The sequence below is a fragment of the Apis cerana genome, linkage group LG6, assembly GCF_029169275.1.
Source record: "Apis cerana isolate GH-2021 linkage group LG6, AcerK_1.0, whole genome shotgun sequence".
NCBI classification, from domain to species: Eukaryota; Metazoa; Arthropoda; class Insecta; order Hymenoptera; family Apidae; genus Apis; species Apis cerana.
In genome coordinates this window covers 3,827,577-3,840,755 of record NC_083857.1, presented here as the reverse complement: position 1 = coordinate 3,840,755, position 13,179 = coordinate 3,827,577, and the positions used below count along the sequence as shown (strand labels likewise).

The window sequence follows — 13,179 nt, the reverse complement described above, 5'->3', positions numbered from 1 at the left end:
ACTTCATTCTTCGATATACTTCATTCTTGATTTACAAAATAAAATTTATTCGATAATATCAGTAATATTCAGTAGATTGATTCAAATAAATTAAAATAGAATGATTCTTCAAATATCTTAAGACTTTTATTTGCTTCTTGGCAAATGATATTCATCAAGTATCGTACAATATTTAAAATCTAATTATCTAAGTTTAAATATTTTCTTTTTTATTATTTTAGAATGAAGATACAGATGGGAATACTACATCTTTCAACTGCACCGAAACGTGTACTCCCGAATATCCTCATAAAATCTTCAATCCAGACAGCGAACCATATTGTTCGCTTGAAACCGCTGGTTTGATAGAAAACGAACTTCAACCGGCCATCTTGGCAGGTGTCGCAGTATTTGCTTTAGCGTTTCTAGTGGTGGCGGCCATCATCATGTATTTCTGGCGTGTACGAGCAAAAGCCAAAGAAAACACCGTGAAAATGACAATGGCATTAACTGGTTTGGACGACAACGAGCCTCTTCGCCCAACTGGCGTGAAGCCAAATTTAGCCAAATTACGTATAATAAAGGAAGAAGAAATGAGAAAGGGTGGGATTTTAGGATACGGTGCTTTTGGAAATGTTTACAAAGGTGTTTGGGTACCGGAAGGAGAGAACGTGAAGATTCCAGTGGCTATAAAAGTTTTGCACGATGGTACGGGAGCGAACACTTCGAAAGAATTCTTAGACGAGGCGTACATCATGGCCAGCGTGGAACATCCGAACTTACTTCAATTACTGGCCGTTTGCATGACGTCACAAATGATGTTGGTGACCCAATTGATGCCTTTAGGCTGCCTCCTCGACTTCGTGCGCAGATTCAAAGATAAAATTGGCTCGAAAGCGTTGCTAAATTGGTGTACACAGATTGCCAGAGGGATGGCCTATTTGGAAGAGAGAAGATTGGTTCACAGAGATCTTGCAGCTCGAAACGTTCTTGTGCAAACGCCTAATTGCGTTAAGATCACCGACTTTGGATTGGCCAAATTGTTGGACATCAACGAGGAACAATACAAGGCTGCCGGTGGCAAGATGCCAATCAAATGGCTGGCATTGGAGTGTATTCAACACCGGGTGTTCACCCACAAGTCGGATGTTTGGGCTTTTGGCGTGACTATCTGGGAAGTTCTTACTTATGGTGGTAGACCGTACGAAAACGTGCCTGCTCGAAACGTGCCAGAATTATTGGAGAAAGGCGAAAGATTACCCCAACCGGCGATTTGTACAATTGACGTGTATATGATCATGATCAAATGTTGGATGTTGGACGCCGAATCGAGGCCTAGTTTTAAAGAATTGGCGGAAGACTTTGCGAAGATGTCTAGAGATCCTGGCCGATATCTTGCTATCAAAGGCGATAAATATATGAGACTACCTTCGTATACACTGCAGGTTAGTGACTTCATAGATAGATAAATTTTAATTGTACAATATTAAAACTTGTTCTTTAATTTTACAATAAAATTTGCAAATGAAAAATTAATTTTAAATAATCTTTTAATGTTCCAATAATTTATTTAGGACGAAAAGGAGATGATACGAAATCTTGCATCAGCTATGGACGGCCCCGAGGCTTTAGTAGACGCTGACGAGTATCTGCAGCCAAAATCCAGGGCTCCGATTCCACCAGGACTTTCTGCATCCAGTACTTCCGGCTCTCCGCCAAACACGCCTGTGAAACCTTGCTGGCCAAATGGAAAACCATTAGCCGCCGACTCTCCCACGCCCCAGAATCAACAAAATTGGGACAGGGAGTTGTTGAGGTATGGCGCGAATCACAGGAACGGAAATGTATCATCGCACGAACCAGGAAATTCCGCACAACACGGGCATTACACGCCTCCGAACGGCCATTGTGGACATGTCGTGGGATCGGATAGTACAGCTTCGAGATATTGTTCGGATCCGTTGAAAATGATCGATGTCAGAGGTGAATTGATGTACTATTTACTTAGAATTTTAATTTTCTTCTTAAATATTTCATTAATGTCATAATGCATCGTATAAACGTTAATATTATTATTTACAAATAAGAATTAATAATTAATATCTCCATGAATGAAATTCTTGTGTCAGAAAGAATTGTGATCATTAATTTTTATGTAATTTAAAAATTATGGAGCAACGATTATAAATGCTAATGTGTTACACAACATAATGGCAACTTGTGGATGTATACAATGATAGATAATTAAAATTAATATTAAAAATATTAATTTTTCAAGAATATAATAGAATTAATATTATTTCGATATAAATAACGACACAAATAAATATGGGATATATGGAATATTAAATATTCTATTATTATGTACATAGATTGCGATGTGACAGATGATTGTTTCGACGGTGAAGTGAATTCTGCTCATCAGCAAGCTCAAGTAGGTAATCTAAAGCTCGATTTGCCATTGGACGAAGACGATTATTTGATGCCATCGCCGCAATTGCCAACGAATACAACGCAATACATGGATCTCATAGGGGACTCGAAACCTACGGGTAAGCAGGAAATCTTTTTCAAATCATCTCGAATGCAAAACTCTTAGAATATAAATGATAATTCTTATTGTTGTCATTTCCAGAAATGGAACCAAAGCGAGTAAACAACGGTTACCGAAAGTATCCTGAATTCCTCACCATTCAAGGAAAAACATCGTTGGATAATCCAGAGTACATAATGTCTCAGGACGAAGGACCACTAACTCCGCAAACGATAGGCATTCCGACACCTGATCTGGAAAAGGTTTTAACCAATGGAACTTTTGGATCTCAAGTGAGACAAAGGAGTTCCGAAGAAGAATCCGATCATGAGTATTACAACGATTTCGATCGCTTGGAACGTGAACTACAACCGTTGAAACCCCTTAGGAAGAACGAAACGACCGTTTGATTTCAAGTGAAACGACGTTAGACATGAACTGTAACGTTATAGTATCAGGCTTGAATTCGAAAGCCAGGATACTGTTCAATCGTCTGTTGATCGAGTGTCTCGATTTCGAACGTAACAGATGAATACATGAAATGGCGTAAATACGAATGTATCCGGCTCCTCATTCTTGAGGAAACTTCTTCACAGTGTACTTACAAAGGACACTTTGTACTCTAAAGTGCCGTGTTTGATTGTGATTAGATGTAAAACGTATGAAACTGTGCTAACTTCATTTTTCAACGAGCTGACTAGCGAATAAAAGATGCGTGTAACGCGCGTCTATGAACTATTAAAAAGCGTGCGTGCGATGAACAAGTAGTGCAAAGATAATCTTAATGTGCCATTTACCGTGGCTTGTAAATAAAGAAAAGAAAAAGTACTATCTACCACTTGTATAAGACTATTAAAAGTTTAGGGAAACGATGTGCAAGTAAATGGCATAAATAATTGTTTCTTTCCTATCTCTGTCTTCGATTTTCAATTAACTTTGATGGACCACATTCGCGCGATTTCGCTTTATTTAATCTTTTTATATCTGTTGAAGTTTTTTTTTTTTTATTTTAATAATATTAACGTGTTGAAATATAGAAAATTGTTTCAAACGCGCGGACGTGAATATTTGTCTGTCGAAAGAATAAAATTATTGCATACAAGTATCCTGTATTCTTCTCTTTCGTTCTTTTGTTTGAATTGTATATTTCACGTGATTGATTATGCATGAGCTGTCAAAAATTGCACACGGGGCTCTTCAGAAATTAAATTAAAGATCTGATGAAAATTAAAGCCTCTTCGTGGTGCGGAATATCAGTTCGCTCCTTGACTGTGATAAGAAACGTTTTACTATTACTCAAAGAACTACTTTACTCGGAGGACAAAAGAAACATTTCGATCGTTTATCCTCTCCTGCTTTCTCTTTTCTTCTTTTTCTATATATATATATATATATATATATATATTGCAGTAAGCTACGACAGTACGAGTAACGAATTGTCCTAATTTACTGCCTAAATAGTAACGAGTTTCTTGAGTCGCAACACGAAGATCAATCGGAATCCAGGGATTCATAGAAGTATTCAAAAGGACAATGAAAGAAATGGACGCTTGTTTCCCGAGATTCTTGTCTTGCGGCTCTACTTAATAAAATGTTTTAACGATGCTCTATATTTTTTTATGCCATCGCCTTTTATACATGGGACCAATGAAATTGGCCTCGGCCGTGAGCGCACGAAATTATCTCGATTTTTATTCGTAGAAACGCGTCTGTACATAGATTAGTGATTAGTGCGTAAGATATTCTACATTACGTAGAAAACGGAAAGTACTTGAGTAAAATAAGTAAGCTGTATGTCTTCTTTTTCATTTCGAAAATGGGATGTACGAAAGAGAAAATAAACGAAATAAACTAAGCGCAGCGCCGATATGCGAATTATATACGGGGTTATGCTGTGCCGCGTAATCATAGGATTAGGATGTGCCATGTTGTGTACAGGGAACGCGCGAAAGAAAAAAAAAAAAAAGAAAGAAAAAATAATAAAAAATGGCGCACACATTTTGTTTTTAGAGAAATCGTATTATATGATCGTGTTCAAATTTGAAATTTAAGAAAAAAAAACCTACGAAAAATGAATACATCGAGGCATTTGTATTCGATTAGTTAAAATAACATGTTTAAGCGTGCACGAGATTTACGATCTCATTCATGATGGTATAGCGAAGATCAAATTTTTAACAATGCTCGAGATTCTGTGATAAAACTGGGATCAATTTAAAAAAAAAAATTATTTAATTATATATTTTACGATATATTTTTGATAATAATAAAATTGCACGAATTTTTAATCTCGTCGCACGCGGAATGCATGCTCTTACGTAAAGAATGATAGAATAAAAAAGAATGTACATTGCGTTAAGCATTATTAATGATTACGTTGACTTTTTTTTCCTGTAATATATTATATTTGTATCAATAATTGTGTTGCCGAACGGATCAACGTGTATCGCGAGAAAAAGAAAAAAAAAAGAATGAGAAAACGTGTCTTTCTCCCATATGCCTCTCCCGACATTATTCCTGTCCTTACGATTCTGTGTAAAATCAGCAGTGATAACTGCAAGCGTAAATTTGAAATTGTACAATACCGTTCGATAGCCGGGATAAAATAGTTGCAAGGAATTGCATTTGCCATTCGGTTGTGGACATAGAACTTATAAAACTTTATAATATCATTATATATCGTAAAGAAGTTATTGTAATAAAGAACCATCATCATTCTTACGAGAGTTCATAGTTTGTTTCTTTTTTTGCACCAATATTTCATATTTATTATTATTATATTATTATTATGTATTATATTTTATATCTTTTTTGATATATATAAATAAATAAATTTGTTTAAAATTTACAATAAATTGCGGAAAAAAATTATTAATTAATAAAACGTCTTATATTATGGCTTTTTATTTATTTCAGGAAATTTTAAAGAAAATGTATCAAATTTTCATTTGCGAATCAAGTTGCTAAATATTTCAATGAAGTAATGCGAACAAATTAAAACAAATTAATGTTAAGCAATATTTGAAATGTTTAAATGACCGCTTTTCCCCCACTCAATGACACAATTCTTGTAATTCCTCGTAGACGAATGATTTTATTACGTTGTAATGTTCCCACTCTCCATCTTTTCGTTTATTATCGCCAATTACGCACAATCATGCAGATAAGACTTACATAAACTATATTTCGTCTGTTTTTATACAATTTAATAATTTACGAATCGAATTTATAAATTAAATAAATAAAACGATGAAAAAAAGATATTCTTTAAATTAATTCTTTGCTTATTTATATGAAGCTTTTAATAAAACTTAATTGAATTATTTATTACAAAAAACTCAATTTCTAACAATGGAAACAATAAGTGATCCATATCGAAGACATCTTTTTGACAACGATTCTACATTTAATGTTTACAAAGATGAAACAACGAATTTATCAGTTGGTGCTCCCGGTCCTGACCTACTTCAATATTGTGCAGAAATGATGAAAAAAGCAACAGATCATCGATTGGTAAAAAGTTAAAAATATATAATTTTATTACAATACGTGTTAATTTATTACTAATGATTTTAATGGTTATATTGAAAAAATATTTCATTTTAGGAAGAAGAAAAGAAAGAAGGAAAATATTATTTGTTTCAATATGGCATTACAGCAGGCTTATGGGAATGTCGTGAAGAATTAGCAAAATTTTTAACTAGACGTTATGGTGATCCTGTGAAACGTGAAAATTTAATTTTAACATGTGGAGCTTCACATGGTCTGCAACTTCTATTGAATACTATTATCGCTCCAAATGGAATAATTTTTGTAGAGGAAGTCACTTATATGATAGCCTTAGATGCTTTTAAACAATTTCCATTAATGAAAATAATCACAGGTATGTTTTCCAGATTTTTCCCATTTATGTTATAAATTTAATTGATGTTAATAAATCTTATTAATCTTTATTTATACATAGAATGTAGAAAATGTAATTCAAATCATACTAATTATATACTAAATACATTTAAAATGCATTATATGAAATTCTTATTAAAGTTTTTAATAATTATTTATATACTATATATATATATCTTTATCATTTTTAATATAGTACCAATGAAAAACGATATGGTAGATGTTAATGCATTTGAAAAAATAGTTATGGAACAGAAATGTGATAATTTTTTAACAAATGAACAAAAAATATTCTGGGCTATGTTTTATACAATACCCACTTTTCATAATCCAACTGGATCAACTTTATCTGTTGGTAAATTAAAAATTTCTATAATTTACTATTTTGTTAAAAATTTAAAAGATCTTTTTATTTACTTTTTTTTTAAACAGAAAATTGTAAACGTCTCGTTGAAATAGCACGAAAAAATTCTATAATAATCGCCTGTGATGATGTATACAACTTATTGTATTATGAAGATGGTTTGCCACCACATCGATTATTTTTTTATGACCAACCAACAGATTCTGAATATCGAGATGGCAATATTATATCTAATGGGACATTCTCAAAAATTTTTTCTCCTGGTCTTCGTTTTGGATGGATGGAATGTAGTCCACGAATTGCCAAGATTTTTAGACAATCGTAAATATAATATTTTTTTTCTATTATTCTTTTCATTTCTTTAATTATTAATATTAAGATGTATATATAACATATTGAAATTTAAATGAACCATTAAATTAACAGCGAATTTAAATCTAGTATAGGAATTATTTATAACAGATATTTATTTATATTGCGAAAAATATGCGAATGAAGAAAAATATGTAGATAACTTAACAATGATTAGTAACTTAAAATTTAATAATCAGATATTGAGAACTTAATTATTTAGAATTTAAAAATGATTTTAAAAATGATAAGTGATTTATAATCACATTATTTTCAAAATACATATAAAGAAATACATTACAAAGATTTAGTTGTTAAATATTAATTGATAAACTGTTAAGAAAACTATAATTGTAAAAAATATTTTTGATATTATTTGATAAATTTTTTAAGAATTAATATATTATTTGATTTTTATAAATTAACATTTTATAGAGGAATTTTATGCAGCGGTGGTGCTGTTAATCATTATATATCCGGTATTGTCACAAGTTTATTACAATTGAATATGCAAGATAATTACCTTGATAAATTAATACAAATATATAAGGTACGTTTCATAAAGTGAATTAAATTATTATTAATTTCTTTGAACAGTTAATTTTTTACTTCATAATTAGAATTTAAAGATTATTAATCAATATATATGCATATTTAATAAATTTAAATAAATTCTAAAACTAAATATAAATATTTAAAAAAAATCTAAACATTTGTATTTAAAAAAAATAGATAAATGAATGAATTTATATTTTATAGGAACGATTATCTGTATTATGTAATATATTGGATCATTGTTTACCACAAGGCTGTTCATATAAAAGACCAAAAGGTGGTTATTTTGTATGGATTCATCTTCCTTTTGGTAGCATATTTTTAAATTACTTAATTACTTAATTAATAAATAAATAAATTTTTTATATTAAAAGAAAATTTTTTTTAACTTATAGATATAAAAGGTAGTAATTTCATTGAATGGTGTCAAGAAACATTTAAAGTATCTGCCATACCAGGGATACGATTTTCATATTTAGAAAACTCTCATAATTTCCTACGACTTAGTATAAGTTTTCATAAAAAAGAAATTTTAGAAACTGCTACAAAAACTCTTTGCAAAGCTCTTTTTAATTATATATATAATGTATAATTATAATTATGAAATGTTATTATAGAATTTCTGTTTTATAATTATTCAATTATTAATTATATATAATTTTAATTAATTAATATAATATAAATTATTATATTAATTATATTAATATATTAATATATTAATATAAATTATTATTAATATAATGTAAAATATAATAAAAACCCAATCAATAATAATAATAATATTATTATATTATACATAATATTTATTTTATATATATATATATATATATTACATTTTAGAGTTTTCATCAAAACAAAAAATGCAACATCAAAACAATATATGATTATATAATATGATCTGATATTTATATATGTTTATGCAAACAAAATATTAAAATTAAAATTATTCTCCTAAAAGTTCTTTTTGTTTTGATTTTAATAATTGTTCTGCTTTTTTTACATACTCTTTTTGTGTCGCATTTATATAATCTTCAGCTTTAAAAATTAAATCTTTTGGTGCATTTTCATAATTTTTCAATTCTTTAACATATTCATTTCTTATGTCACTAATAATATCTTTGCATTTATTAAAATATTGTTTTGCCATTTTTGTTAAAACTTCTCTATGTTCTTTTGTAATTCTATTAAATTTTATAACATTAATATATTAAATTAATATATTTTTATATTAAACAAAATTATTAAGTCACTATTAAATAAAAACAATAAATTATATATTTAATATTAAGAAAACTTACTTAGGTATTGGAATATAAATAATTGTACCCTCTTGTTGTGGATTTAAATTCATTTGAGATTTTGATAAAGTTTCTAAAATATTTGGAATTATTTGTGGAAATGCAGATACATTTAATATTATCATATTAGGTTTACGATTAATTTCTACAAGCTCTTCAAGATTATGTTCTTCATCTTCAAATGTTATAGTTAATTCTTCTATAGCACCTATTCTTGTGCGTAAAGGTAGGTTTTTTATCATTTGATCTTTATATTTTTCAATTGTGCCATCAAACCGTGATATCATATGATCTACTTTTATAATATTACGTATTTCATCAAGATTAATATGTATCACTTTTTTTTTATCTTTATAACGATCTTTGTTTTTTAATAATACATTTGCAGTAGAAAATTTATTTACATTATTTAAATTAAATAAAAAATTATTATGTATATTTGTTAATTTAGATGATATTAAAACATTTCTATAATTTCTTAAATAATATAAAGCATTAAATTCTATAATCCAAATTCTTGAAAAATTTAAATTTATCATTGTTTGAATATTTAACATAAATTGTTTTTGTAATCTTCTTTATAACGTATTTGTACACATTTGATAGAAATATATTAATTATATATATTAATTATAACAATGATAAAATTTCACTCCAATCGATGTTAAAATTAATGTTTATTAACACGATACGATGAGATCAAAAATTCTTACTAACGTTTCATATTAACACAATTTGACGAGGTTAGAAACCGGTATAGTATACCATACAATAGTATAATAAATAACAGCAATATGTTTTGTAAAATTATAATATATCAATTTAAATCAAAATTTAAAGAAAGAATATATAATGTGTTATTAATATGTTATTAATATTTCGTATGTACATATAATATATTTATATTTTTCAATATATAATAATATATATTATAAAAATATAATAGTTTATATTATAAAAAATATTAAATAAAGATAAATTAAAATAAAACTAATTTATTAATCTATATTAATTATTAATCTTAATTATAATTAAAAATATATTTATATTTATATTAAAAATATAATATTTAAATATTATTAAAATATTTATCTTTAATATTTTAAAAACATTTTAAATTTCACTAAAATTTGTCTCATATATCTTGGTATCGAAACAAAATAGTGATGTCAATAATAATCAATTATATGTTTTATAACAAAGTATTTTAATAGATTTTATATTAATATTTATAATTTATATTAAAAATGTAGATTTTTAAAATAATAAAATATGCATATAATAATAATATTTATAAAAACTAGTTTTGAATTTTTCGTATGTTTATTAGTATGAATTGAAGTAAATTTTTTTTTTAATGTTGTAAACAAATCATAAAGTTCAAAAGTGAACTTTTGGACTTCTGTCCTATTCTTCCCCTATTTATAAAGTGAATAAACACTTTTTTTTGAGATAAGTTATTTTCTGAAATAATAATAAATCTTATAATTTAACTGAAAGATATCTTTCCTTCCCAAGATCTTTTTCCAAGATGAGGTAAATATTCTATATTATTCTATATTATTAGAAAAAAAAAAAAAAATTGAACATTTTTATAAATACAATTTATTAAATAAAATATTGTAGAATATATTATGAAATATAAAATTATATAACATAATTTGTGAAGAGTTATATCATTTTTATATATATTTATAATTAATCTTGATTTGTTTTTCTTACAATATTGGTTATTGTTATAATTAAATTATTAATATATTCATTATATGTATTATAATGATTATAAATGATTGTTTATTTTGTTTATTTTGAATTATAATCGTTTTTGATGAAATATATTACAAATTTAAATATTTTATAAAAAATATTTTTCTATTTTTACATATTTATCAATATATTTATTATGAGTTTTTTTATTCTTTACAGATAATATAATGTATACATAAATATAATAGTAAAAATTATAAATTTAATTTAATACAAAATTATAATAATATTAATTAAGAAAAGGATTATAAAACTGATATTAATGATATAAAGATAAAATTAAGAAATCTGTATTTAAAATGAATAAAACACCAGTATCTATTTTACAAGAAATGATGATAAAAAATAAGATAACACCTAATTATGAACTTATACATGATGGAGGAGGTTCACATATGAATGTTTTTGCGTATCAAGTAAAATGTGATGATCTTATTGCTTCTGGTATTGGACGTTCTAAGAAAGATGCAAAACATGAAGCTGCAAAAGCAATGCTAGAAATTATTGCAACACATAGAGGTTATTTACAATTACCAGCATCACCAGCTCAATCACCTGTAAGAACACCTTTACCACCAACAATTCCTGAAATACCAAGAATTCCACCAGATATACCATTTGTTAATGCAGTTGGTGCTTTACAAGTAAGTCATATTTATCTATCTAAATATTCTTGATTCATTGCAATATAAAATAATATCAATATATAATAATATAAATAATATTAATAATTATTATAGGATTTGTGTGTTGAAAACAATTTACAAGATCCTAAGTATCAGCAAATTAGTGATGTTGGACCTCCACATGCAAAGATTTTTACTATTGAGTGTGAAGTAGCAACTCTTAAAGAAATTGGTATTGCAAAAACAAAAAAGCAAGCTAAACAGGAAGCTGCTAAAAAAATGTTAGATAAATTAAGTGATTTAGTACCTGATTTAAATAATATATCTGACAAAAAAAAACAAAATATTGATCAGGAAATGGAAAATTCTAATAAAATTGCTAAAGCTCAATATACTAAACTTTCAAAATTACCTGCAGCTAAAAAAGTTAATTTAGGTGTTAAGTTATCAGAATATCATATTCAATTTAAGTCTCAATATGATGATGAAACACGTAAAGAAATAATTGAAAGAATTTTATCTGTTATTCCATCAAATCAAAATCATGTTTCTGAAGAATGTATAGAACATTTAATAAAAAAATTTGAAGATATATTGATAGATATTGGTTTAGATTTTACATCTCTATGTATTCCATCTTCAGAAAATATCATTGTAGCTATGAGAATAAATACATGTCCTAGTATTGTAGAACTTGCTTTAGGAGAAACAAAAAGTGAAACTAAATTACGTGCATTACAAAAAATGATAGATACTACAGTAGTTTTTTTGACATAGTAGAATTACTGTGTCAAAAAATAAAACAGATGAATTTTATGCATATATTATATTTAATAAAAATATTTTGTTACATATTTTGAAACAAATTTTGAAACAAATTTGTTTATTAGGAGAAAATTACAGAATTTTTGTTTTATACTGAAATATTTGAAAATATTAATTATTTTTTTACTTTGACTTTATACTGAAAAACTTTAAAATATAAATACATCTAGATATTATATCTATTTTTCAAACATTTTTTTTTTAAATAAACATATTTTTCAAATATAGATTTAAAATTTTTCTATCCAAAGATTTCTATTTTTTATAATAAAAATTTTTAAAAATATAATTTTATATAATATAAAATTACTTTATTTTAAATATATACATATAAATTTGATAGATTTGTGTTTAATATAATTTTCATGAAATATTGTTTATTTTATTTTAAAATTAATATAATATGAAAAATTACTAAGATTAATATATTATAATATGAAAGATATGAAAGATCGGTTTACTTATTGTACTCTGCTTTTTTTGTTACAGAATTTTAAATCTCCATTCCAATACAAAAAATGCAAAAAAAAAAAAAGTAGATGTAAAAAATAATGATATTTCAAATAAATTTTATATTATTTTTTTTTTCTTTTTATTTAATATATTTATATTTATGTATAGAAGATATGTATAGAAAATGTATATTTATGTATAGAAGATATTAGAATGGAACAAAAAATAAAGGTAATATTCTTTTTTATTAGCAAACGAAAATTGTTTTCTATAGTAATATTTCTATATATAATATAATGTATTATTAAAATATTATATAATATTATATAATATTTATAATATATAATATTTAATAATTTATTTATTAAAATTTCAATTTGATCAATATTTTAAAATCACATATTACTTATATTATTTAAAAATTAATTATTTTTATAATTGTATAGATTTTTATTCAATATTTTATAACAATTTAATTTTTATTTACAGGAAATAATATTTTTTTTCTATATATAAATAATTATT

At 26.1% G+C, this 13,179-nt stretch overlaps 4 protein-coding genes across 9 annotated transcripts in view; 3 read left to right on the top strand and 1 right to left on the bottom strand.

Annotated features, from left to right (window-relative positions):
• The window catches only part of LOC107993429 (epidermal growth factor receptor), a 159,035-nt gene extending 153,797 nt beyond the window's left edge, over positions 1–5,238 (top strand). For all 5 annotated transcript variants that reach the window (XM_017049837.3, XM_062076024.1, XM_028664631.2 and 2 more), the window contains 4 exons: positions 222–1,424; positions 1,554–1,962; positions 2,352–2,531; positions 2,615–5,238. In XM_017049837.3, the coding sequence (XP_016905326.1) occupies positions 222–1,424; positions 1,554–1,962; positions 2,352–2,531; positions 2,615–2,922 (2,100 nt within the window). In that variant the 3' untranslated portion in view covers positions 2,923–5,238. The remainder of the gene's footprint in view (positions 1–221; positions 1,425–1,553; positions 1,963–2,351; positions 2,532–2,614) is intronic.
• A 534-nt stretch (positions 5,239–5,772) lies between these two features.
• On the top strand, positions 5,773–8,485 carry LOC107993425 (uncharacterized). 2 transcript variants are annotated; one of them, XM_062076033.1, is made up of 7 exons: positions 5,773–6,025; positions 6,119–6,395; positions 6,612–6,770; positions 6,848–7,100; positions 7,566–7,680; positions 7,890–7,962; positions 8,081–8,485. In XM_062076033.1, the coding sequence occupies exons 1-7, from the start codon at positions 5,864–5,866 to the stop codon at positions 8,275–8,277; spliced, it is 1,236 nt and encodes a 411-aa protein (XP_061932017.1). In that variant the 5' UTR covers positions 5,773–5,863; the 3' UTR covers positions 8,278–8,485. The 2 variants fall into 2 exon arrangements, with proteins under 2 accessions (XP_061932017.1, XP_061932016.1); XM_062076032.1 differs by having other exon boundaries at positions 7,890–7,995.
• Positions 8,466–9,863, bottom strand: LOC107993426 (ribosome-recycling factor, mitochondrial). Its single transcript, XM_028664624.2, has 2 exons — positions 8,984–9,863; positions 8,466–8,866 (listed from the first exon to the last, which is right to left on the bottom strand). Exons 1-2 carry the CDS (start codon positions 9,538–9,540, stop codon positions 8,629–8,631), a joined length of 795 nt encoding a protein of 264 aa, XP_028520425.1. The 5' UTR covers positions 9,541–9,863; the 3' UTR covers positions 8,466–8,628.
• A 475-nt stretch (positions 9,864–10,338) lies between these two features.
• On the top strand, positions 10,339–12,383 carry LOC107993432 (interferon-inducible double-stranded RNA-dependent protein kinase activator A homolog). Its single transcript, XM_062076034.1, has 3 exons — positions 10,339–10,519; positions 10,910–11,394; positions 11,491–12,383. The coding sequence occupies exons 2-3, from the start codon at positions 11,050–11,052 to the stop codon at positions 12,151–12,153; spliced, it is 1,008 nt and encodes a 335-aa protein (XP_061932018.1). The 5' UTR covers positions 10,339–10,519; positions 10,910–11,049; the 3' UTR covers positions 12,154–12,383.
• The last annotated feature ends 796 nt before the right edge of the window (positions 12,384–13,179 follow it).